General features: G+C 52.6%; 1 protein-coding gene across 6 annotated transcripts in view; it reads left to right on the plus strand.

The window, feature by feature from the left end:
- BRD1 (bromodomain containing 1) overlaps positions 1–26,069 on the plus strand; it is a 49,520-nt gene that overhangs the window by 12,853 nt on the left and 10,598 nt on the right. The window contains exons 2-8 of one of the 6 annotated variants that reach the window (XR_001881859.1): positions 7,175–7,331; positions 12,187–12,318; positions 12,595–12,723; positions 13,178–13,490; positions 16,943–17,203; positions 23,582–23,892; positions 23,975–24,079. Coding sequence is in view for 5 of the 6 variants with exons in the window: in XM_017854094.1 (XP_017709583.1) it covers positions 7,175–7,331; positions 12,187–12,318; positions 12,595–12,723; positions 13,178–13,490; positions 16,943–17,203; positions 23,582–24,079 (1,490 nt within the window). In the remaining variant the exon portion in view is untranslated. Of the gene's footprint in view, positions 1–7,174; positions 7,332–12,186; positions 12,319–12,594; positions 12,724–13,177; positions 13,491–16,942; positions 17,204–23,581; positions 24,080–26,069 lie in introns of all 6 variants that reach the window. The other 5 variants (XM_017854094.1, XM_017854097.1, XM_017854093.1 and 2 more) reach the window with 5 other exon arrangements.

Consider the following 26,069-nt stretch of genomic DNA (forward strand, 5'->3'; position numbering starts at 1 on the left):
CTTCCTTCCTTCCTTCCTTCCTTCCTTCCTTCCTTCCTTCCTTCCTTCCTTCCTTCTTTTTTAAACTCTTAATATCCATTGCTTGTGCTGTGGGCAAAGGATGTGGCCTGCATGGTACACATTCATTCTTTGATGCTTGTTGAGACTTTACGGCCCAAAAGATTATACATGTTTTGTAAACAGTCCATCTGTGCTTGTGAATATGTGTCTTTATTTGATGCAATATTCTATATGAGCTTGTTGGGTGAAATGTATAAATCATGCTTACATTTTTAATGTCTTTAATTTATTTTGTGTGAATTGGTTTCATTAGGCTTGTAGGTTTAACAGTTCTCATTGTAGCTCCTGGAGGTTTTGTATTTGATATTTTCAAGATGTCCTGTTAGGCGGTGTGTACGCATTTGGAATTTGGTTATTTCCTTCGACCATGGTGCAGTGGCCCTCGAGCCGCCTTTACTCCCGTCACGGTGTTTCTCTGGCCTCAGCTCAGCTGATCGGTCAGCAGTACCCACTTTCTGCTTCTTAGTGTATACCTGGACATTCTCCTTATGTCCAGCTTCAGCCTTGCTGTGGTATTTTAAAACTGGAATTAAAATTTTTTATTTTTTTTGGAGACGGAGTCTCATTCTATTGCCCAGGCTGGAGTGCAGTGGTGCAATCTCGGCTCACTACAACCTCCGCCTCCCAGGTTCAAGCGATTCTCCTGCCTCAAGCCTCCCAAGGAGCTGGGATTACAGACACCTGCTACCATGCCTGGCTAATTTTTGTATTTTTAGTAGAGACGGGGTTTCACCATCTTGGCCAGGCTGGTCTTGAACTCCTGACCTCATGATCCACCTGCCTCACCTCCCAAAGTCCTGGGATTACAGGCGTGAGCCACCGCACGTGGCCTAAATCTGGAATTTAAAATTTTTAACCTGATTGACAACCTCTTCATTAGCAAGTTTAGACTGTTGACTTATGTTGGATTACTGATCTATTTTGGATTTATTTCCGTGATCCTTTTTTTCCCTTTTTCTTTTTTTTTCTTCTGAGATGGAGTCTCGCTGTATTGCCCAGGCTGGAGTGATCTCAGCCCACTGTAGCGTCCACCTCCCAGGTTCAAGCAGTTCTCCTGCCTCAGTCTCCTGAATAGGATTACAGGCGTGCGCCACTACGCCCGGCTAATTTTTTTGTGTTTTTAGTAGAGATGGGGTTTCACCATGTTGGCCAGGCTGGTCTTGAACTTCTGACTTCGTGATCCGCCCTCCTCAGCTTCCGAAAGTGCTGGGATTACAGGTGGAAGCCACTGCGCCCGGCTGCCTTTTCCTTCTGATGTATTGGCTCAGATGGTTTTGCTTTTTTTGAGTGGGGGGCATTTTTCCTCCTCTACTGATTTGGAAGGTACACATTCCATTTAACTCTCTGATTTCCAGTTTTTTCAGTATTTTACTGTGGTCATGTACACATAACATAAAATTTACCATCTTAACCATTGTAAATGTGTAGTTCAGGGGCATGAAGCACTTTGATATTGCTGTGCAGCCTTCGCCACCATCTATTTTCAGAGCCTTTTTGTCTTCCCAGTCTGAAACTCTGTCCCTGTTAAACAGGAACTTCCCATTCCTCCCTCCCTGGCCGCAGGCACCCACCGTTCTACTCCCTGTCTCCATGAATTTGACTCCTGTTCAGTCCCTCACGTAAGTGCAATCAGGCAGTATTTGTCTTTTTGTGTCTGGCTTATTGCACTGAGCACATTTTCAAGGTTTTTCCATGTCATTGCATGCATTGAAACTTCCTTGCCTTTTAAGGCTGAATAACCCTCTGTATGTGGAGATAAACTTTTGCTTACCCATTCCTTCCTCCGTGGGCACTTGGGTTGCTCCCATGTTTTAGCCATTGTAAGTAATGCTGTGAGGAACACGGGTGATAAGTATCTGAGCCCGTTTTCAGTTCTTCTGGGTGTATACCCAGAAGTGGCATTGCCAGGTCACACGGCATCTCTGTCTTTAAGTTTCTGAGGAGCCACAACACTGTTTTCCACAGTGGCTGCATCTTTTTACGCTCCTGCTTGTGGTGCACGAGAGTTCGGGGTTTCCACAGCCTCACCAACGTTTTTTAATTTTCGTTAGTATTTTTTGATAGCCATTCTAATGGGTTTGAAGGTAACATCATAGTTTGGATTTGCATTTCTGTGTTTATTGAGCATTTGTACTTTGGGAGAATTGTCTATTTGAGTATTTTAACCAGTTTTGAATTGGGTTATTTTTTGTTGAGTTTTAGGGATTTCTGGATATTAGTCCCTTATCAGATGTGTGATTTGAAATGTTTCCTCCTGTTCACTCTGCTGTGTGTCTTTTAATGCTCACATTTTAACATTTTTCATGAAGTCCTGTTTATTTTTCTTTTGTTTCCTGTGCCTTTGGTGTCTTATTCAAGAGATCATTGCCAAATCCAGTGTCATGAAGCTTTTCCCTTCTGTTTTAAGAGATTTGTAGTTTTAGGTCTTATGTCTAGGTCTTTGATTTTGAGTTAATTTTTATATGTGGAATGAGGCAAGGTCCAACTTCACGTTCTTTTGCATAGCCATATCTACTGGTCCCAGTGCCATCTGCTGAAAAGACTGTCTTTTCCCCTCTGAATGGTCTTGGGACCCTTGTCAATAGTCTATGCTGGATACTGGAGGGTTTGCTTCAGGGTTCTCTGCTATCCCCATGGTCTATATGTCTGTCCTTTCGTCAGCACCACACTGTTTTGATGACCGTAGCTTTGTGGTAAATTCTGAAGTCAGGAAGCGTGACTTTTCCAGCTTTTTCAAGGTGATTTGGCTGTTGGGGGTTCCTTGAATTTCCATATGAATTTTAGAGTGGATTTTCCTATTTCTGCAAAAGAAATCATTGGTATTTTGGTAAGAATTGCATTGGATCCATAGATCACTTTGGGTGGTATTGACATCTTGACAATATTGGTCTTCCAGTCATACATTCCCTAGTGCATTTAGTGGGTCCCATGGTAAAGTGTTTAGATGTCAGCATGTAGACTTGGCTTAACAAAAATCCAAGGAACACTTGATGTTGGAACTCTGGTGATCTCCCCTCGTTTCCAGGGTTCTTTTCCCTAGTGTGGGTTCTGACTTGTCTACAATCCTCCCTGAGGTGGGCATCGCGGCTGCTGCACCCAGACCCTCATCTTGCCCACTCTGCCGGCATCTCAGTCCAGCCAGCCCTTAGGGACTTCTTTCTGTGGTTGTCATATGTATGTCTTTGCTTAGTTTTCTCATCTGAGGTCTGTTTCCCCTTAACTCTTCTGTCTGAGTTGAGGTGGGGGCTCATCATCTCAGCTGGGAAGCTGCTGTTCCATGCTCTTCCTCACTCTAATTTTGGGTTTTTCAGCCTCTTGCTCACATGAGCTCCCTCAGCCTCCCAAGTAGCTGGGGTCACAGACACACACCCCTGCATCTGGCTCTGAGTTTTTAAAACATTTTCATCAAAGCCATTTTTGCTCACAACTCATGGGCTGTTCACATTTCCAGAAGCCCTGACTCTGGAGAAGGTGGTGGCTTGTTTATGAGGTTAGAATCTTTTCTCACATCTTAAGGGTCAGAAGAAATAAAAACAATCTTCCCTCCCTCCCTCCCTCCCTTCCTTCCTTCCTTCTTTCCTTCTTTCCTTCCTTCTTTCCTTCCTTCTTTCTTTCCTTATTTCCTTCCTTCCTTCCTTCTTTCCTTCTTTCCTTCCTTCTTTCTTTCCTTATTTCTTTCCTTCTTTCTCTTTTCTTTCCTTTCTTTCCTTTTGTTCTTTCCTTCCTTCTTCTTTCTCTTCTTTCTCTCTCTCTTTCTCTCTCTCTCTCATTCTTCCCTCGTGTCTATAATCCCAGCACTTTGGGAGGCTGAGGCAGGTGGATCACTTGAGGCTGGGAGTTCCAGACTAGCTTGGCAAACATAGCGAAACCCCATCTCTACTAAAAATATAAAAATTAGCAGGGTGTGAGCCAGACGCGGTGGCTCATGCCTGTAATACCAGCACTTTGGGAGGCTGAGGCAGGCAGATCATGAGGTCGGGAGATTGAGACCATCCTGGCTAACACAGTGAAACCCCGTCTCTACTAAAAGTACAAAAAATTAGCCGGGCATGGTGGCAGGCACCTATAGTCCCAGCTGTAGGCAGGAGAAGAATGGCATGAACCTGGGAGGCAGAGCTTTCAGTGAGCCAAGATTGTACCACTGCACTCCAGCCTGGCAACAGAGTGAGACTCTGTCAAAAAAAAAAAAAAAAAAAAAATTAGCTGGGGTGTGGTGGCAGTGCCTGTAATCCCAGCTACTCGGGAGGCCGAGGTAGGAGAATTGCTTAAACCCAGGAGGCAGAGGTTTCAGTGAGCCGAGATCACCCCACTGCACTCCAGCCTGGGAGACAGAGTGAGACTCCATCTCTAAAACAAACAACAAATAGGGCCTTGTTCTGTTTGTCCAGGCTGGAGTGCAATGGCATGATCTCGGCTCACTGCCACTCCGAATTCCTGGGGACCCAGGAGATCCTCAAGGGATCCTCCCACCTTAGCCTTTTGAGTAGCTGGGACTACAGGCGGCATGCTCCACTGTGTCCGGCTAATAAAAAAAAATTATTATTTTTTTTTGAGGCGGAGTCTTGCTCTGTCGCCCGGACTGGAGTGCAGTGGCCGGATCTCAGCTCACTGCAAGCTCCGCCTCCCGGGTTCCCGCCATTCTCCTGCCTCAGCCTCCCGAGTAGCTGGGACTACAGGCGCCCGCCACCTCGCCCGGCTAGTTTTGTATTTTAGTAGAGACGGGGTTTCACCGTGTTAGCCAGGATGGTCTTGATCTCCTGACCTCGTGATCCGCCCGTCTCGGCCTCCCAAAGTGCTGGGATTACAGGCTTGAGCCACCGCGCCCGGCCTAAAAAAAAAAAATTTGTTTATAGAGATGGGATCTTGCCATCTTGCCCAGGCTGGCCTCGAACTTGTGGGCTCAAGTGATCCTCCAGCCTCGGCCTCTCAGAGTGCTGGGATTTTAGGCGGACCCACTGCGCCTAGCTCAGCCTCTTTTCTTTCTTTTTTCTTTTCCTTTCTTCTTTCTTACTGTCTTTGTCTTTCTTTCTGATGGAGTCTCACTCTGTCGCCCGGGCTGGAGTGCAGTGGCGTGATCTCGGCTCACTGCAACCTCTGCCACCCAGGTTCAAGCGATTCTCCTGCCTCAGTCTCCCAAGTAGCTGGGGCTACAGGCGCCCGCCACCTCGCCTGGCTAATTTTTTGTATTTTTAGTAGAGACGGGGTTTCACCGTGTTAGCCAGGATGGTCTTGATCTCCTGACCTCGTGATCCGCCCGTCTCGGCCTCCCAAAGTGCTGGGATTACAGGCTTGAGCCACCGCGCCCGGCCCGCATGCTTTCTTTATGAGCATATTGTCAAGTAGCATTTTTTTGGATCTTCAAATTGTTAAAAAATACGTCTATCTATACTGCCTCATTTGGTCATTAAAATACCCTGAGGGTATACATGTGTGGAAACATTTTCATTCCTGTTGAGACTCACTGAGGCCAGTAAGTGGCTCACGCCTGTCACCCCAGCACTTTGGGAGGCTGAGGCAGGCAGATCACCTGAGGTCAGGAGTTTTGAGGCCAGCCTGGCCAACATGGTGAAACCCTGTCTCTGCTAAAAATACAAAAATTAGCTGGGCATGGTGGCGGGTACATGTAGTCCCAGCTACTTGGGAGGCTGAGGCAGGAGAATCGCTGGAACCCTGGAGGCGGAGGTACTCCAGCCTGGGCAATAGAGTGAGACTCCATCTCAAAACAAACAAAAAAAGACTCACTGAACTGGAAGAGTTAAGGGTTGTGCTATTTACTGCACATGGTTTGCCTCAGTCCAAAGTGGTAAAAACAAACTGCTCCCAAAACAACAGCCCATGAGGTGACCAGGTCAAGCCCAGCGCAGCCCAACCTGCAGAGGAGGAGCCATGTGGAGCTGTGATTGGAGCCCAGCGTCCCAGTGCACCTGCCGACTCCCTCCCCCGCCTCTGGCTTCCTTCCGTTGGCTGTCCTTGGAGGGGTGTGCTTTGTGGGCAGGCGTTCGGTGTCCTGAGCATGCAGACAGCCCTTGGAGTGGTGGGCAGGATTGTTTTAGCCTAAAGGGGTTCCACATGGGCACGGGAGCTCTTGGTGATGGGTCACTCTGGCAAAGTTCCCCGGCAGGTCACCTGTGAGGAGACACCTCACGGTCAGTTCTGGGTCTGGTGGGTGTTCTCCTGCAGGCTCCACACTTGAGCCAGGTCCTGCCGGAAGAGGCGGTGTTGGGTGTTCCCTTGGTGGATGAGAGGCGCCGAGGGTCTTGGTGGCTCTGTGTGCCCCCAGGGGCAGCACTTTGCATTTCTTGGGAGACTTGAAGATGGCCGAGGTCATTTTAGTGAGCACAGTGAAACAGCACCTGTCAGCGGCTCATACCTGGAGCTCTCTCCCTCCTCTTGGAGGTGATGTGGGGACCATTGCCCACCTCTCCCATGGTGTCCGAGTGGATGGATGGGGTCTAGGATTTTGGGCCCACTGACGCAGATGTGGTTGAAGTCAGCTTGTGTGCAGATGGGGTCATACAGAAAGAATGAAAACTGTTGAAGGCTTTGCTCAGCATGTTTTCTTTTGGATGTTCAATCTGATAAATGTTGTAGTGAATGAGAAGTGGATGAAATCTTTTTTTTTTTTTTGAGTCAGAGTCTCGCTCTGTCGCCCAGGCCGAGAGTGCAGTCGTGCGATTTCGGCTTACTGCAACCTCCACCTTCCAGGTTTAAGCGATTCTCGTGCCTCAGCCTCCCAAGTAGCCGGGACTACAGGCATGCACCACCACATTCCGCTAATATTTTTGTATTTTTGGTAGAGACGGGGTTTTACCATGTTGGCCAGGCTGGTCTCAAACTCCTGGCCTCAAGTGATCCGCCCGCCTCGGCTTCCCAAAGTGCTGGGATTACAGGTAGGAGCCACTGCACCCAACCTAAAAAGTGGATGAAATCTTCAAGTGGTTGGAGATTGTGAATTTTAGCAGCACTAGGAATAGTAGAAATTACACATGCCATGGCTTAGGGAGAAAAAGTATGAACACGTGGTTTTATTAGCAGTAACACTGTCATTTCTAGTTTATGTGATGAAACATCTTAATGTACTGCTTCAAAGATAAACTGAGTGTTTATGTTTTAGGTTAAATAGGATTGCGAATCAGGTGGCCATTCAGCGGAAGAAGCAGTTTGTGGAGCGAGCCCACAGCTACTGGCTGCTCAAGCGGCTGTCCAGGAACGGTGCCCCTCTGCTGCGGCGGCTCCAGTCCAGCCTGCAGTCTCAGCGAAGCTCACAGCAGGTATGTGGCTCACGGCCCCCACAGCCTCTCTGTGTGTCTCACCCCCACCCTCCAGGGAGAGGGCACCTGGTTCAGGCTGGACGTGGTGCTGCCCCTGGGTCCAGGCTCCCCATTGGGAAGCCCCGGTCTGGTTCAGCCCTGGACCTGTAGGAGGAGTTAGATGTGCCCTGGGCTCTGGATCTGCGACTTTGGGGGTGATTCTCATCCATGCCTGTCACTCGGGGGGTGTTTCTTCGGTTGTGAGTTGTGCTCCCCTGCCCCGCCCCGCCCCGCCCTACCCACACACATGCTGATGGGCAGTGACTAGTTCTGGGGGTTGGGGATGCTCAGGGATGTGTTACACTGTGGCTGCATGAGTGTCCAGGCTGAGGACAGCAGGAGTGGGACCCAGTGAGCACCCAGGCCAGTGGGTGGGGGTCTGTGTGCTGGGCCTGGAATGTGGGTGTTGGAAATGTGTGAGGAGTGGTTTGTTTCGAGGGCCTTGCTCTGAAGGCTGGTTTAGCATGGACTGTGGGGAGGGCTCGAGAGAGCTGAGAGAGTGGAAGGGAAGGAGCAGGACTTTTCCTTTTTAAAAGAACCAACTCGGCCGGGCGCGGTGGCTCAAGCCTGTAATCCCAGCACTTTGGGAGGCTGAGACGGGCGGATCACAAGGTCAGGAGATCGAGACCATCCTGGCTAACATGGTGAAACCCCGTCTCTACTAAAAATGCAAAAAAATTAGCTGGGCGTGGCAGCGAGCACTTGTAGTCCCAGCTACTTGGGAGCCTAAGGCAGGAGAATGGCGTGAACCCGGGAGATGGAGCTTGCAGTGAGCCAGGATCGCGCCGCTGCACTCCAGCCTGGGGGACTGAGCGAGACTCCGTCTCAAAAAAAAAAAAAAAAAAAAAAAAAAACCAACTCAAACTCTTACATTTTGGTAGTAGGTTTGAGTTTATAGACTCATCTGATATTGTGAAACAGTTCCGAAAAAGTGGGTTTACAGAGTGAAGTAGCTTTTGTGAGATGCACAGAAGTAAATTGAAAACACAAGTGGCTCTGCACATGGCCCAGGACCTGTGGCCAGCACCCTCTGCCCACACTGCCTAGTGAGGAGCTGCTGGTTTTTTGGAAGAGCTATCTGCGGCCAGTATCGCGTGGCCTGAGTGCCTCTTGGAATTTCCTCATGGTGCTTTTCACTGCTCTCCTGGGCACGAAGCAGAACCATCCTGCTCTGCTGTGAGGTGGCGACTTGCTCAGGGGAAGCTTGGGTCTGCAGGGTTCACAGTTGGGTTCCTGTGCGGTGGCGGGTGCTGTGTCTGCCTCGCAGGCTCTGCCCCCGCAGCGTGAGCCCTGTTCAGTCACCTGCTGTGGCTGCCTCGTGCTCCAGGGAATTACAGAGTCTAGCGCTTTGGTCTGGCAGCTGGTGATTTGTGGGTCTGATTTGGTGGTGGGGTCCAAGGTCTTCTGATGGCCTTGGTGTGTCCTGGCTGTGGAGTGTTCTGGGCCTCCTGTACCGTCTACCTGGGTTGCCCCACTGTGTGTCTGTCCAGGGAACTTGGGGCTCCCCGGACAGGCCTGTGAGCCAGTCCCTCTCCAACTGGGATCCTCACATGGCCACAGAGTTGAGGCTTCAGTGAATGTTTTTTGGCTGTTGAATGAGTTAACTGCATCTTCCGTTCCATGATGTGACTTTACTTTCCATCTCTCCTCGTCCTCACCTCGTAGCCTCCAGGGCTCCTGGCAGGAGAGCGCGGTTGGGGGAGCTCTGAAGAGACAGAGTCAGGAAGTGGCTGAGTGGTGGGAAGCTCTGGGGGCTGGAGGCATCGGTCTTGGCCCCGCAATGTTGGGGGTTGGAAGAGAGGCTTGGCTGGGAGGAAGCTGAGGATTCAGATCTTGGGTCTCATCTTGGGGTTGGACAGGACTCCAGATAAGCCGCAGAGGAGCTGTGAAGGGTGGATTCCATGGAAAGTGGGCGTGGATGTGGCCAGACAGGGGACGTCCAGCGGTGGGACTCTTCATTTCTACTCTCAGGAACTGGGACACGAGGGCCAGGATCCCTGCCGTAGCAGGACACGTGGGCCAGTGGGCAGGGGCCACGGGGACCCAGGCGACTGGGGGTGGCCTGGGGTGTGGTAGAGCCAGGCAAGGGCAGGGGGAGGGTTGCAAAGAAGGGGTGACCAGCTGGAACCTGCCAGCTGGGCCCCCTCTGCTTCACCACTGCCTGTTAGGCCTCACGTCCTGTTGTGTGCAGAATATGTTTGTAAGGAGAGAACGTCCCCACAGCTTGGCCAGAGCAGCTCTTCTGGCAGAGGGGGCGGCTTTGTGAAGACACCTGGGAAGGGGCAGAAGGAGCTGCCCAGACTTGAGCCACAGCACAGCAGTTGGCGTGGAGAGCCTGGAAACCTGCCTCGTGCGGATGAGCTGTTGGGAGAGACTGTGCTTCTGCCTCCTGGCCAGGGACGGCCACGGCTTGGTGTGGTTTCATGGTTTCGAAGCTTTGGAAGTACCTGATGCATTTAATTCTTCTGTGTCTCTGTGTTCCTGCCCCAGCCTGACCCTGGGAGAGGACCCTGGGGTGGGGGCAGGTGGATGAACTGGATGGGGTCTCTGAGAGGCCGGCAGGCGCCAAGGATGCTGCGGCAATGGCGGGTCTGTGCTGGCTGCACGTGCAGGGCCCCGGTGTTTGTTCTGGCGTGTGTGGCTGTTGAAGGCTGCAGGGAGAACGAGGGCAGTGGCTTAGCTTTAGGGTGAGCAGCGATGTGTGCGTATGCTGGTGGCGTTGCACTGTGTCTCCTGCTCCCGTGGCCCATCCTTCCTGTCCTGGGAGCACATCCTCCAGCTTTCCCAGTGTCTGTCTTGGGGCATGCTGGGTGCTGCTGCCCACATTGTCCTTGCTGTGCTGCGGGTGTGGCCTCTGCCCGTCCCCGTGGCAGGAGCCAGGTGCTGTTGCCAGGAGGCCTGGGGCCGGTGAGGCTGAGACCGGCCACTCTGTAACACTGTGGGCCCTCACTCCAGGAGCTGGCCTGTGCCTCCCAGCAGAGGGGATTTTAACCTGATCATTCCCCAGCCCTGCGTCTCCCCCGTGTGTCTGGAATGGACGTGGAGACGCTCAGTGCTTCTTCCCGGCAGTGGGGACACCTGAGTGCTTCTCCTTCACTTCTGTCCTTTCTTGTGGAGCCTCCCAGTGTTGATTTTTACATGGGAAATATCAACCACTTGAGAGCTGTGTAAGGAACCTCGGTCCTTCTGGGTGGATGAGGCTGCGTGTGTCATGGGACCTTGCATGGCGAAGCCAGGAGGCCGGCCGGCCTCAGGGCCCAGGTGCTGTTGATGGGGCGCTTGCCGCTGCCAGTGGCGTTTCTTTGTTAAACCAGGTTGGGGAGCAGACTAGTAAGTGTGCTCAGCAGCCAGTGTGTGATAAAGGACTTTCAGGTGATGAGATTTCTTCCGCTTCGTAACAGATTCCCATGCCAAACGTCCTTTTGGCCACGGTTTTCAGAAGTGTCGATTGCAAGCTGGGGGACAGGCAGTATTCAGATGCTCTGGGGAGCTTGGTGTTTGGAGCCCGTGTTTTCCTGTTTTTGCTTGAGTTGATGTGGACCTTGTTACCGTTAGCCCCGATTTCCTGCCTGAGGGTGTTCAGCAACATTGAGGAAACCCCGAGATCCTCACTGCAGGGGACACCAGCGCCTCAGTGCCCCGCCTTGCCCTGGAGAGGCCTGGCCTCCGGGGTGGGGGTGCGGGACTCGGTCTCCCTCCTTGAGCCTCCTTTTCTGAGCAGTTTGGAGTCTGGGTCCTTGCATCTTGTAGTCCAGCAGTCTTTGCCTTCACACCCTCAGTCCTTCAAAAAGCTGTGACGGCCTGAGGTGGGCGGGTGGGAATCTGGGGACAGAGGCGTTGGGGGAGAGGAGGGTCTCAGAGCTGTGGAGCATGTGCCAGAAACCGATGGTCACACCTGGCCTGAGGCTGGCAGGGCGTGTGTGTCCTGCAGCTGTGGAGGACGACAGGCATCGGGGGCCCGCTCAGGCCCACTCACTGGGTGACTTCCTCTCCCCTTTGAGGTAGGGTCAGGGTGCCCCTGGCACTGTGATGAGCAGGCCTCATGTGGCCAGGCCTGGGGGACATGGTGAGGACGGGGCCGAGGGCAGACCCAGGTGGCCTTCCCTCCTGCGACCGTCTGTGTCATGGCCTTTGCAGGGCTCTGATTATCTTCTGATCATCCTGGCGTGGATGTGGGCTGGGGTGAGGCTGGCGGCCTATGCTGTCTGGCGTACCCTTCTGCCCACTGAGAAGGGAGCAGGTGCTGTCGATGGAGACAGGACCCTGGCTGCGGGGAAATGTGCGTCGGGATGTGCAGGGCACATGTGCAGCTGTGCAGGGCAGGGTGGCAGGTCGGCTGTGTGTCAGGCTCCCGTCACGCTCTGTCCAAGCCAGGATGGGCCCAGCGTGTTGTTTTCTATGCACCTGGTTTCTTTTCAGCCGCTCCCTCCATTCCCAGCTGTCCTTCAGGTGGGTCCTCGTGGGCCCCCCATTCTGTCCTGGTCCCACCTCTGTGGGCCTTTCTGGTTCTGTGAAGGCCCCTCTCCGCCAGCTTGTGGAGACCTCTGTTCTCTCTGGAGGGTGGAATCTGTGCACCGGAGCCAGCTCCCTGCTCACCTTGGCCTGGTGGTCCCCTCTGTCTCCTCCATCCCCTCCATCTCCTCTGTCCCGGTGCTGTCCCGGGGCTCTCTAGTGAGGGTGGGTCTGTTGTCCTCCCCAGGATGGGCCTGCAGGACCCCTGCCGTGGACACCTCCTGGGGTCTTACCTGTGCGGTATCTGAGGCCTTTTGCAGGAGGAGCCTCTGGGTTTGACTGATGAAGTGTTCGCTGTTCTCAGAGAGAAAACGATGAGGAGATGAAGGCTGCCAAAGAGAAGCTAAAGTACTGGCAGCGGCTGCGGCACGACCTGGAGCGCGCCCGCCTGCTGATTGAGCTGCTGCGCAAGCGGGAGAAGCTCAAGCGTGAGCAGGTGGGGCTGGGCCCATCCCGCATGGAGTGCACCACTGGCCATGGGGTGTGGGTGGGATGCTGGCACCTCCTGCAGAGGGTGGGCTGCACCCTGTGGGTCCTGGCCCACTGCAGTGCCTTGCTCAGCCCAGGCTGGGTGCCTGGCTGCCATGGGTCACAGGGCCCTAAGTGGAGGCTGCATTGACCCCTGCCTTGACAGAAGCACAGGAGCCTGTGGGGGTGCGTGTGGGGTGCGTATGGGGCTCCCTAAAGCTGAGGCTCTGCTGGGCCCCCCCAGGTGAAGGTGGAGCAGGTTGCCATGGAGCTGCGTCTCACCCCGCTGACGGTGCTGCTGCGTTCAGTGCTGGACCAGCTGCAGGACAAGGACCCCGCCAGGATATTTGCGCAGCCCGTGAGTCTGAAGGAGGTGGGTGTTTGCGGTGCTCGTCTGTCCTGCCGCACGTGTGACTGTGGATTTGTGCTGCCGTTTGACTGGGAAACGTGTGACTGGCTAGAGTACGTCCCTTGTGTTCTTAATTCTCGTTTTTATTTAACATATTTGTTTGTAAATGATAAAAGTTACGCATTTCGCTGTAAAATATTGAAAGCGCAGTGGGTGAGAGGCCCTGTGCAGACAGTACCCTGAGCTGTGGCGGCATGCACCCGGCACCCTCCAGTGCGCTTTAGCTGAAGGAGCTGCGGTTGGGAAAGTCCCTGTAGTACTTGGGTCTTGTGTCTGTACCGTGTGTGTGTGTGTGTGTGTGTGCGCGCGCGTGGCTCTCAGATAGGATGGGCTTGTGGGTTCTATGGAATAATAAATACAGAGTAAACTAATATCCTGTTTTAGTTTGTAAATGATTCTTTTTCCTTCCTAAAATTAGGTACCAGATTATTTGGATCACATTAAACAGCCCATGGACTTTGCCACGATGAGGAAACGGTTAGAAGCTCAAGGGTATAAAAACCTCCATGAGTTTGAGGAGGATTTTGATCTCATTATAGATAACTGCATGAAGTACAATGCCAGGGACACCGTGTTCTATAGAGCCGCGGTGAGGCTGCGTGATCAGGGAGGTGTTGTTCTGAGGCAAGCCCGACGCGAGGTGGACAGCATCGGCTTGGAAGAGGCCTCGGGGATGCACCTGGCTGAGCGGCCCGCTGCGGCGCCGCGGCGGCCTTTCTCCTGGGAAGACGGTAAGAACTGGCACTGTGTCCAGAGGAGCTGGAAGACGCTCTTTCTAGCAGACTCTGTCCTGCTCTGTGTTGCCAGCTCCACATCAGCACGGTCCGGGAGGACTTGCACGCAACCGCATACATCATTTACATTTTCTAGTAGCCTCACTGGAAAATGGAAAAAAAGCAGGTGGAATTTATTTTAATAATGTATCTTACTTTACTCAGTATATGGAAGAGTTGATTTCAACATGGGATCAGTGTAAACGTTACTGAGGATATATAAGCTTTCTTTGTCATCTGATGTGTATTTTACACTCAGCACCTGTCACTTCAGACTGGCTGCATTTTGGGTGCCCGCCAAGAGGACCCATGTGGCTGTGGCTCCCTATGGGGCGGCCGGTCTCGACGATGCAAACCCAGAAAGCAGCTTAGTTGGGGGTTTGCATCCAGAGTGGGCCTCGGATAACTTCCGAGGGTGGCGTGAAGCCGGAGGAACTCTGGCTTTGCCTCCAGCCCTTTAACTTCGTGGTTTGCGCATGTTGTAGAAAGGGCTCTGGGAGCGTGTTCGCGGCACACCTGGACTCCAGCCAAGGCCTGCGCTTCTCGGTTGCCCAGGCACGTGCTGCAGCCGTGTGCAGTCACCTGCACCCTTCTCTAGACCGGTCCTCGGAAACCAGGGGTGTCCCCTGCACCCGTGCTTGCTGATTGCACCTCCGGGATTGTCTGCCGAAGGGTGTGTCCTGCCCACATGGGTTATCAGAGCACCTAGAGCTCCTGCACCTCAGCTCCAGCTCTGAGCCACAAACTGAGCAGAAATCATGGTGTGTTTGGCTCATTTATCAGAAGGTCCCATGTCCCTGATTTCTTGGCCTACCCTTTCTCCTGATGAATCACTGACCCGTGCCAGGTTGCTTCTTCTGGGGTGAGGCCTGGCCCTCTTCCTCTCCTCCATGTTCCTGCCATCGCAGGGTTCAGCCAAGCTGGGCCATCGTTGCTTCGCCCTCCGTTCCCCTCATGGCAGCAGTGCTGGGCTCCCTGCTTCCCTTGGGGTCCTGCAGCACTCGGCACCTGTGAGCATTGGAGGATGGGCTGTACTCTTTTAAAAAATGGGAATAGGGCCAGGCTCTGTGGCTCATGCCTGTAATCCCAGCACTTTGGGAGGCCGAGAGGTGGATTCACTTGAGGTCGGGAGATCGAGACCAGCCTGGCCAACATGGAGAAACCCCGTTTCCACTACCAATACAAAAAATTAGCCGGGCGTGGTGGCGCGTGCCTGTTGTAATCCCAGCTACTTTGGAGGCTGAGGCAGGAGAATAACTTGAACGTGGAAGGCGGAGGCTGCAGTGAGCGGAGATTGTGCCATTGCACTCCAGCCTGGGTGATGGAGTGAGACCCTGTCTCCAAAAAAAAGAAAAAAGAGGGAGGCCGGGGCGGGTGGATCACGAAGTCAGGAGATCGAGACCATCCTGGCTCACACAGTGAAACCCATCTCTACTAAAAATACAAAAACAAATTGAGCCAGGCGTGGTGGTGGGCGCCTATAGTCCCAGCCACTCGGGAGGCTGAGGTGGGAGAATGGTGTGAACCTAGGAGGTGGAGCTTTCAGTGAGCCTAGATTGCGCCACTGCACTCCAGCCTGGGTGACAGAGCGAGACTCCGTCTCGAAATAAAAACAGAATGGGATTATATTTTTATTCTTTGTCTCTGATTTTAAGAGTAACGCGTTTTTCTTGGAGAAATTTAGAAAATAAACACAAGCTCCAAACAATGCTGCTGACTCTTGGTGAACCCTGGTGGAGCTTTAACCCCTCCCTGAAGCTGCACTCTCCAGGCTGATCAGACCAGCTATCGTTTTCCGAAATGTTCCCTTGAGGATCTGAGAGGAGCTGGGGCTGAGCCGCCTCAGAGTGAGCCCAGGGCTCGTGCTTGTCCTGAAAGGCCCTTCTCTAGCCTCTGGTGACCATGGGAAAGCTTCCCCCCTGCCCCCCACAGCCTTCACGCTCTAGCTTGGATGCTTTGCCTGCCATCAGCTCTCAGACGCCCATCTGGTGCCCAGTGCTGGCCATTCAGGACGCATGCTGGTCGCCTGCCCTTAAAAGCGGGAAGACGCATCACTCTTGGACTCCCTGTCTTCTGAGCAGCCCGGAGCGTCCTCTGCCCCTAGGGCCCGGCTCCTGTGCTCCCCCACATCGTGCGCCCAGCGCCACGCCACCTCCCTCAAACGGAGCGGGTGTGGAGGTCTCTGAGTGTCAGCATCTTTCAGATCATGGTCATGCAAGTTGTTAAGTGAATTTCTACACTCGGGTTTTTTTTGCTGAGGAGAAAATGAAGAGAAGTCCTAGTTTCCTTCTTTCTCAGTATTTCGGAGTGCACAGGTGAGCCAGTGGCCACGGTGTGCCTTGAGGGTGCGCCTGCTGCCCTTCTCAGCACAGCCGACACCTCCCACTGCCTGGAGCCTGAGCCACAGACCTGGAGGCCGTGGGTCTCTTGTTTTAAAAGAAACGGAGGTTTCGAGGCTTTCTTCTTGGGGTTTCAAAGGATGTGTTTTGTTGTATGAACATTTTTGAGTATTATCTATGACATTTGTTCAAAGTGATGTTATGGATACAAGTCTTGAAGGAGTAATGATTTAAGCATTTTGTTTCTCTCTGCTACTGCTTTACTTATTCAGTTAAAAGGACAGATGCTTTCAGTAAAGCACCTGTGTTTAGATGACGAGCATCCATGTGTTCCGGGCAGTCTTACTTTGCTTTTTGTCTCTCTCCTCGCTCTGGTTCTATCTTCAGATAGCTCTGAGGAGCAGTTTCTTTTCTTGGCCACCTCTTACTTACTTAAGGTAATTTGTGCTTTATAAATTTTGGTGTTTTTGAAAGTGAAGTTTTCAGGGACTTTGTCGTGAATACACCTGAAATTCAGAATGATCTGTGAATTTTATAGCCCGTTTAATAAAGCCACACAGTAATCAGCGCCTGAATCCTTCAGCTGAGACACCGCTCAGGACGCACCATGGCCCTCACTTAGCACATTTGCCAGTCGCCACCTCTGCTTGCAGAGCCAGTGCAGCCCCATCTGAGTTGTGCTGGGCTGGTGGAGCGTGCGCCTCTCTCTGGGGTCTGTGTGCTGTGCCCTCACCCAGCCAGCCGGGCTCTCTGCACAGGGAGCCTCAGAGGGTCCTGGTCCAGGAGAGGTTGCGATGTTACCTGGACGCTGCCCCTTCTGCGGTGACTGTCATGGGAGTAGAAATTCTCCATCAGGAGCATCCCAGGGTATTCCTGTAGCAGCAGCCCCATGGTGGGTTCAGAGCGCAGGGGAGGGGCCGCTTGGGGCCTCTGGTGAGCAGGGCCTGGGCCTCGTTGCTAACAGCCATTCTCAGGGCCTTGGCCGAAGGTGATTTGAAAGATGGGACTGGTGATGTGTTCCCAGAAGGTGCATGGGACCTGACGACTGACAGCGTGTGTCCTTTGGTTCAGTGGACAGGTTGCTGGACCCCGCCAACAGAGCCCACCTGGGCCTGGAGGAGCAGCTGAGAGAGTTGCTGGACATGCTTGACCTCACCTGCGCTATGAAGTCCAGTGGCTCCCGGAGCAAGCGGGCAAAGCTGCTCAAAAAGGAAATTGCCCTTCTCCGAAACAAGCTGAGCCAGCAGCACAGCCAGCCCCCGCCCACGGGGCCAGGCTCGGAAGGCTGTGACGAGGATGGAGCTCCGCTGGGGCTGGAGGCGGGCGAGGAAGGTAAGCCATGGTGAGGGCTGCCCCTCTTTCTTGCCATCAGGGCTCAGGCACAGGCACCGACCCAGACACGGGCAGCAGTGTTGGTGTGCATGGAGGCTCGGGTTAGCGCCAGTTCCATAAAATTCACAAAGCCCGGAACACTTGATTTTCCCACTGGGTGGTGGTTTCCCTCGAAAGAGACTTTATAATTTGTGCTGTCTGTGTTTTTTCCACGTAATTAGTTGATAAAATTTAAGGCACAGAATAAAATTTTTCTCTTAACTTGGGCCTGAAAAACTATTTGAAAAGTATGGTTTAGATCTGTGTTGAAGAGTAAAGGTAGCTTGAATGATAAGAGTGAGAAATGTTGTTGTTGTATTTTGTAAATTGATGGGAAGCCATTTAATTATACGCTAGGCCATCAAATGTGGCCTTTTCAAAGGGCTGTTTGAAAGGCTTTTTAAAGGCTCCTCCCTGATGTTGTGAAGGGAGGGAAGGTACCGCAGAGGCCTCGTCCGCCCTGAGGGTCCCTGACCAGCTCCTCTGCAGCAGTTGGTAGGTAGCAGCCTGCTGTGATCGTTGTCAAAGAATGTCTGGGGAAAGGTCCAGGCAGCAAAGATGTGTTTAGGACTAAGAAATAAATGCAGGGGAAGAAATCCATCTATCCAGAAGGAGAACTAGCAACACCCCGGGCAGATGTAGGCTCGGGGTGGTGAGGAGGGCGTTGATGAGTGATGGTTTGTGTACATCTAGGTTGGCAGGGTGAGGAGGTACAGCTGGTGTGTCCCGTAGTTGGTGAAAGGGGAATTTTAAAACTAAATTGGATTTGGAGACACTGGCAGAAAGTCATTGCTGCTGTGTTTTGCCCTGTGTCTCTGTAGTTGACCTTGACCTTGACCTTGACATGCTCCGGTTACACGAAGCAGACAGTAGGGTCAGACCCTCTCGCCACAGCATTAGCAGCTGGTTCATGGCCTTCTTGCCCTTCCCCTGCACATCAAAGTCAGAACAGCAAACCATTGAAATAAGACAGAATTGTTGTACAATTTTCTTTTGAAACAAAGACGTTCATCTCTTACGGACGTCTGTGCTCTGAGTGATGCCACACAGGTCAGCGGGTCTTCACGGTCTCAGGGCCCTTTTCATCCCCGAACTTATGTGGCTCCTGCCAGCAGAGCTTCGGCCCTTTTATCCTGTTTGCATTGGGCGACTTGAATGAGAGCCGTTAAGCTTTTCTTTCTCTTAGAAACTTACTCCTGTGCATGCAGCTGAGACTTTCTTACGCATCCTTTTCCTCATTCTGTGCCTGTTTTTCTCTTTTGGGATTCTTCTGTTGAGTTCACCATAGTATAGTGCCCAGACTCGAGAACGTCTCTTTTGGGGCTGGTGTCAATTACGTTAGGTCCATAGAATAAAGACTTTTCTATTTCAAGGTGAGGCTTGCTTTTCTATTCTCTCAAAGGCTGTTATTGTTAGCACCTGATCCCTCCTCTGCTTTGGGGGCCTCGTGTTTTTTCTGGGGAACGTTTGCCTAGAGGACCCTCTGGCGGCCACAGCTGTCTGGGCCCTGGGCTGCCTCGTTGTGCGCAGGAGTCCAGGTTGGTGTCTGGTCCCGCAGTCTTTGCTTTCATGCAGCCCACTGAGGCATCCCACCGAGGCTGTGCAGGCCTCCCTCTAGGTGGACTGCCCTTCTGTGCTTGTCTTCTGTGCCCTGAGGACTGAGTTGTGAGGAGGTTACTAGCAGGTCCACTCACCAGTCTCAAAATAGCTTCCAGCGCTTCTCTTCCTACACAGTTGTACCATTTTCACTGTAGAGCAGTAAGTTACCTTTTTAGTTTTTTTTAATCAGTGGCTTCCTCCATCGCCGTTGGGTCGCAGGGCTGAGGACCCCGCACGGTTATTGGGTTGCAGGGCTGAGGACCTCGTACGGTTGGAGCCGCTTGGCCCTCCCCTGTGGTGAACGTGGCTCCTCATACCCCCCAACACTTAGCGGGAGCCCTTGGAGACCGTTCTTGTTGCTTTGTAGCTCTGGAGTCATTTTATTTTATTTATTTTTTTTTTATTTTTGTTGAGACGGAGTCTCGCTCTGTCACCCAGGCTGGAGTGCAGTGGCCGGATCTCAGCTCACTGCAAGCTCCGCCTCCCGGGTTTACGCCATTCTCCTGCCTGAGCCTCCCGAGTAGCTGGGACTACAGGCGCCCGCCACCTCGCCTGGCTAGTTTTTTGTATTTTAGTAGAGACGGCGTTTCACCGTGTTAGCCAGGATGGTCTCGATCTCCTGACCTCGTGATCTGCCCGTCTCGGCCTCCCAAAGTGCTGGGATTACAGGCTTGAGCCACCGCGCCTGGCTGAGTCATTTTATTTTTATGTAGTTTTTTTCTGGGGTTGTTGTAAAGAAAACACATACAGTGTGACTGAGACACAGGTAGCCTCGAATCACCTGTTACACCCGATGTTCACGGTGACTCCATGGATGAAAAGGGCATATCCTGTGAGCTGACAGGAAAGTGGGTGGAGAAGCAAGCGGCCTGAAGGTCCGCTCCGAGGTGAGGTGGGCGGGGTCCTGCCCCTCAGAGAAGATGGGGGTCTCTGGAGAGGTGGGGCAGGCAGAGTCCTGCCTCTTAGAGAAGACGGGGGTCTCTGGAGAGGCGAGTGCCAGACTGGAATGGGGACGTCACACAGTGTTAGGGAAGACAGCCACAAGCAAGCTTGTTAGTTGGTATAGAAATGTGAACTTATGATACTTATAATAGGACGAAAACCAAGAATCAGACATTTAAAAATCCAGCAGGAACGTTCTCATCAGTAAAGCTTCTCCATCATTTTTCTTAAATATAACCACAATATTTTCACACCTGAAAAGATAGTAATTCCTCAATGGCAAATATATAGCCTCACTTAACTTGTAATTTAACAGTACCTACGCCATACTTACATTGCTTCCATTTGAAGTAGCCTGAACAAGCTGTAGCTGTTGGGTGCCAGACCCCTGAGACTCTAGTATCTGAAGGAAGGAGACTCCTCCTGGGCTGCGCCGTTGGTCCCTGTCAGTTCCCTTGCACCTGCCCTCCCGCGGGCTCTGCTGTAGCCGTGACTCAGTCTGCCGAGTGCAGAGGTTCGGGCTGTTGCTGTGAGCTGGCCCTGCCAGGGCTGACTTCCCCTGGGCTGCGTGTCAGCTGGGTGGGGGCCACGCCACAGTTGGGATTCCATCCTGTCTGATGAGCCTGTGGGACGGATGTGCAGCTCGCAGAAGGCTCATCTCCACCGTGTGCTCAGGTTGGTGTCTGCTGACATGGTGAGGCAGGACAGTGCAGGCAGGAGGAGCAGGGTCTGCACTGTGAGCTGGTGAAAGGGGCTTGCATTTCGAGTCCTTGGGATTTCCAGTCACAGTGATGCCTTTGCCAGAGGCTCTGGGGCGTCCCCTTTAGTCCAGGGCAGCTGTGGGCCCTTGATGTGCATGCGTGGAGGTCCTCTCCTGTGCACGGGCCCTGAGCCTGTGGAGCACTGTGGCCCTCAAGAAAGGATGCGTGTTCCTCAGGGTAGAAGGTGTGGAGTGTGCAGTTTTGTCCCTTCAGAACTGCAGAGGATGGAGGCTCGAGGCACGGCTGTTGGAGGGATAGTGTGGTTGCCGCTCGTGAGCTAAAGTGTCTGCCTGTGTTACGCTGTGATTTTCCAAAGCATCTTGTGGCTTTGATACAGAAGCCTTTGATTGACATCATGGGTGGCCAGGTGGGCAAAATATTGCAGAATTGTTCTTGCAGACTTAACTAGGTCTTTTAGTTTCTTAGAGTAGCTGGTTTAGATTAGATAACCATTTTGCCATTTGGAATATGTGACAAGTTCCAGGGACTGGAATTCTAGGATCCTGACTGATGATACATGGACGGGGTCTGAGAGGCTTATGCCCGAGTTGTATCGAGTGTGTTCTGAGCTTTTCTCATGTGCAGTTAAGTGATGGCCTGAGGTGGCCCTCAGTCAGCGAGGTTTGAGAGGAGTTTGCCGCCTTATATGTTAACTTCCAGTCAGATTTCCACTCGAGGGATGGGTTGGGCTTGCCTGTTGTGTCGTGGAGCCTGGAGGCTCAGGTCCTGTTTCTTTTGATTTTATGGATGAGGAACTGAGGCACTGAGTGGTCCGGGGGGCTTTTTGGTCCTGGCTGGGGGAGGGGCCTGTGTGGTCCCGGCTGGGCAGGTGGCTGTGCACCCAGGCACCAGCGACCTCTGTTCCTGACCACGGCCTCCTTCATCCCTCTGGTCAGTGTTGCAGGAGCACGTCCTTAGCCTGTGTGCTGGCGGCTGGAGCCCGACCCGCATGTGGAGCTGCCGCAGAGAGGTTGGGGGCGTGTGGGGTGCATTTGGGGGGCGTGCATGGCTGAGGCAGGGCCACGGGGGCCCATTTTGGGATAGACCAGGGGTTGGGGAAGTCCCTGCAGCGTGGAGATGGTTATGAGTCCCACATGGGCGTCCTTGCTGCGCCGAGAGCTGGAGGTGCGGAGGCGAGGGTATGGCCCATGGTGGGGGAGGGCCCTCTGCAAGGCAGGGACATCTGCACATCTCGGGCTGCTGCCAGACAGGAGTGGTGGTTCTGAGGGTTGCGCCAGAAGCAGGAGATGGGGGTTTACAGTGCCTGTTAGCTGTGGAGGAGGTGGGGGGAAGGGGGTCTCTTGGAGGTGCTAGAAGGAGACTCCTTCAGGCTCCATCTCTGCTGGCCTGGTGCTCTTGCGCCCACAGAGGCCAAGACTGGGGTTGACCACTGGCTTTGGCCCTGCAGAGGCCGTTGGGATTGCAGTGAGCAGTTAAATGTCATGATCAGGACGAGAGCTTGAGGGGGGCCAGGAGGTGGAAGAGAGGAGGCAGGAAGTGAAGTGAGGCCCCAGGCCTTCTGCCCCAGACAGTGGCTGCATCAGGACGCTGCAGGCTCAGTGCTGGAGCCCCTCTGGCTGCTGCACAGGCCCAGGGACGCTGGAGCCGTAGATGCTCATGAGCAGCCTTGTTTCTCCGCATTGCCAGTTCCCTCCCGCCAGCGTTCCCAGGTGTTTCACAAACACCTTTTCCTTAAGCCTGTTGGCGACGTTGAAGAGGAGGGGAAGGAGTTTTATCACCTCGTGTGTGCCCCTGCCTTGGGATACAGCGTTCCCACGTGATAGCTGTGCTCCCACGTGACAGCTGTGTTCCCACGTGACAGCTGGCATGGGTGACTTTTTGTTGAGGTGAGGCTTTCCCCCTTGTATTTGAATCAGCTGTGAGGCGCTCTAAGGCGCTCAGTGTCATTTGAAATCAGAGGCACCTTGCAGCTGAAAGCACTGCTGCCCGGCGTCATGGGGCCCAGCCTTGGGGAGAACTTTTTTCTGTCAATCTCAAAACATTGCTCTGAGTCTTGTTGTGTAGTTTTGTATTTTCAAAACGACTTTTTGAATTACAATAGTAACCATACATACTTCAGACGGTTTTAGAAAAGTTTGCAGGTTTAATGAAATGAAAGCTGTACCCAGTGATAATATATACTAAGGATTAAAGTGGTCACACTTCCTGTTGCCAGCACCGGTCCTGCTTGGAAAGAAGCCTCAGTGGCTTGGCGTGGTGGAGCATCGCCTCGCCCCGTCAGCCTTGTGCCAGAGCCTGTCCGGCCCCCTGGACTCAGGGCAGTGCAGAGAGCCCGTCCCTGTGACCGCGGGCTCTGTACCATTTCACACTTCTGGTTTTTATAATGTCAGAAAGACTTTACAAAGAGGTTAGTCTTTTTCCAAAGACTTTTATTTAAAAAACATTTTTTTTTTTTTTCCTGAAAGCTCCCATCACAGTATTTGGGAACGTGGCACAGACTTCTGTGCTGGGGTGAGCGGGGCTTTTTTTCCTGCCTTTCTTGAGAGTCATCCACAGCCAGTCACCACTCCCTGTTTTTTTCTTTTTTTGTTTGTTTGCTGTTTTTGCATTTTTGACTTGGAAGACCTTGACCAGAGATCAGATTTAATGTTTCTTTCCTTTTATTTGCTAACCTCGTGGCCCAGTAGAGCTCTGTGGGAATGCCCACTTAAGGCTCCTTTAGTTATGTGAGATACCTTTTCTTCCTCAAGGTAAGTGAATTATTGATTGCAGAAATTGTTATGAACTCGAGTGATGTGTTTAATATTGGCGCGTGTGAAATAATCTTTCACAGTTTTTTTCAGAGAGTAACTGTGCGCCCGGGCACTGCACCCAGGGCCGCAGCCTTTGGCGTTAGGGAAGCCCACACAGTGTGGCCCGAGCCCACGGGGCCCGCACTGCCGAGCAGACAGTACGTGCGATGCGTTGTTTCCTTAACTGAATTAGTATTTTGGTGGGCTTCACATTTATAGTAAGTTTTATAATAGATTTTATAATCTTCAGTTTTCAAAAATCACTTTATTTATAATTTTTTCAGGAGATAACTCTCCCCCTAAACTTGAACCATCAGATGCATTACCTCTTCCTTCAAACTCGGAGACTAATTCAGAACCACCAACCCTCAAACCAGTAGAACTCAACCCAGAGCAGAGTAAACTTTTCAAAAGAGTCACATTTGATAATGAATCACATAGCGCTTGCACTCAGAGCGCACTGGTAAGCGGACGCCCTCCAGAGCCCACCCGCGCCAGTAGTGGCGATGTGCCGGCGGCGGCGGCCTCCGCGGTGGCGGAGCCAGCAAGCGATGTAAACAGACGCACTTCTGTTCTCTTCTGCAAATCGAAAAGTGTAAGCCCCCCAAAGTCTGCCAAGAACACTGAAACCCAGCCAACTTCTCCTCAGCTAGGGACCAAAACCTTTTTGTCTGTAGTCCTTCCGAGGTTGGAGACTCTTCTGCAGCCAAGGAAAAGGTCGCGGAGCACATGCGGAGACTCCGAGGTGGAGGAGGAGTCCCCAGGAAAGCGCCTGGATGCAGGTAAATGCCGCGGGCGGCCCTGAGGCGCCCTTGCCCACCGGTGCCGGGAGCGTCCTTCAGGATCCATGGTGTGATGTGGGGGGTGCCGAGCTTGTTTCTGCAGCATTCTCTTAATTTCCAGAGAAGACAGCAGTGCAGTTTTTTCTTTCAAAAGCCTTGAATTGCAGTTCTGAGGTCGGCGCCCTCATGGGGGGCCTGTTTGCCACCAGAGATTGTGCAGCCTTGCTGGGCTGCCCTGGGCCAGGGGTCAGTGGTCCTTGGTCCTGTCTTCTGCCACAAACTTCCTCTCTGATTTTTTTTTTTTTTTTTAAAAGAGAGACAGAGTCTTGCCCTGTCACCCAGGCTAGAGTGAGTGGCTCACTGCAGCCTCCAACTCCTGGGCTCGAGTGATTCTCCTGCCTCAGCCTCCTATGTAGCTGGGACTGCAGGTGCACACCACCACTCCCAGCTAATTTGAAAAGTTTTGGTAGAGATGGGGTCTCGCTGTGTTCTCCTAGCTGGTCTTGAACTCCCGGCCTCTGACTCCCAAAGTGTTGGGATTAGATGTCTGAGCCACTGCACCTGGCCCCTTCTGAGCTTTAAAAAAGTACTGAGAATGAATTCAAGTGTAGTTTTAATTGGTCATCTTGACTTTGCTGTGCACATCTGGGTAAACTGGTGACTGGCTGCTCCCAGCACTTGTGGGAGCTCCACTCTGCACCCCTCAGTCAGGTCTCCTGCAGCCCCACAGACCTAGGACCCCGGGGTTGAGCCTGGCCCTTCCCTGGGCCTCTGAGAGGACCTGCCCTCATGGTAAATGCAGTACTTTGCAGTTGATTTCAGCAACGTTTCCTCACTGTTTTATGTGGCCCTGTTAGCCACATACGTGATGAGGTGTTAGGACCTGCTGAAATAGCACCGGAAAGGGCTTCTCATCTCTTCCTGCGCTTTCGTAACTGAACTCTGTTGAATTACTCGGCGAGGGTGTTCCTGTTTGTGTGCGTGCGTGCCGAGAGCATTTGAGGAGGGCAGCTGTGTTCCTGCAGCCTCTGCTGCCCGCCCCTCAGAGGAGGTTGAGGAGTTTGTGTCCTTTTAAGAGGAGCTCCTGTCTTTGGTTTGCTTGTTCAGTCCCGGCTGCGCTTCTGGAGGTGCCAGGTCAGGCTGCCAGTGTCTCCTTTCTGGAAGCGTGTTTGGAGCACGTTTGTCATTCTGGTTTTTGTCCCGAGTCAAGGCTTGGTTCCCGTCTGTCCTGTCTGCCTGTTATACCTAGATAAGGGGAAGCGCGTTTTCTTCTGGCTGTGCTGGTGTGCGGTGGTTCCTCGTGCACTTCAGCAGCGAGAGAGAGTGGGGCTGGGTGGGTGTTGCTTATTTCCCAGAGGGGCAGCGAGTGAGCCCTGTGTCGTGGAGCTTTGCTGGGCTGGTGGCAGATGGAAGGCTGTGGTGGGCGAGACCCGCCCAGGCCACTCCCTCACATCTTGACCCTGCTCCTTCTGCTGGTCTCTGGCCTGAAGCGTCCGGGAGGGGAGCGAGACCAGGTGCTGTCTTTAGGCCTTTGTGCGGAAGGAAGCGCACCTCCCACCCTTGCCAGCGAGCAGGTCATGCCTCTTGTTGCCAGAGTAATTTCTGGTAAATTTCATTTTGATTTGTATGAAAATTTTGCACATAAATGAATTGTGTAGAAATTTTCTACCCATGTGCTTTTACTTTGATGGATTGATACTAAATTGGCATTTTAAAATAATTTGAAAAAGTTTTTTTGGTTTCTAAGTAACATGAGGCTATTGAAATGCTTCACAAGATACCGATAAGGATAGATGGCCCTTGACTCAGGACTTGGGGATGTCTCTTAACCACGTTGGCCCTTCTTAGCCACCTTTGGCGAAAGACTCTTTGACCTGGTTTTCCAAGCGCCCTGGAAGTCCTGCGATGAATCGGGTCAGGGTGCTGTGCGCTGGGTACTAGAGGTTGGTTCGGTGCAGTCGTGGGCGTCCCCTCCGCACGCAGAACTTGG

Source organism: Rhinopithecus bieti, unplaced genomic scaffold (genome assembly GCF_001698545.2).
Source record: "Rhinopithecus bieti isolate Rb0 unplaced genomic scaffold, ASM169854v2 scaffold_38181, whole genome shotgun sequence".
In the NCBI taxonomy this organism is placed as follows: Eukaryota; Metazoa; Chordata; class Mammalia; order Primates; family Cercopithecidae; genus Rhinopithecus; species Rhinopithecus bieti.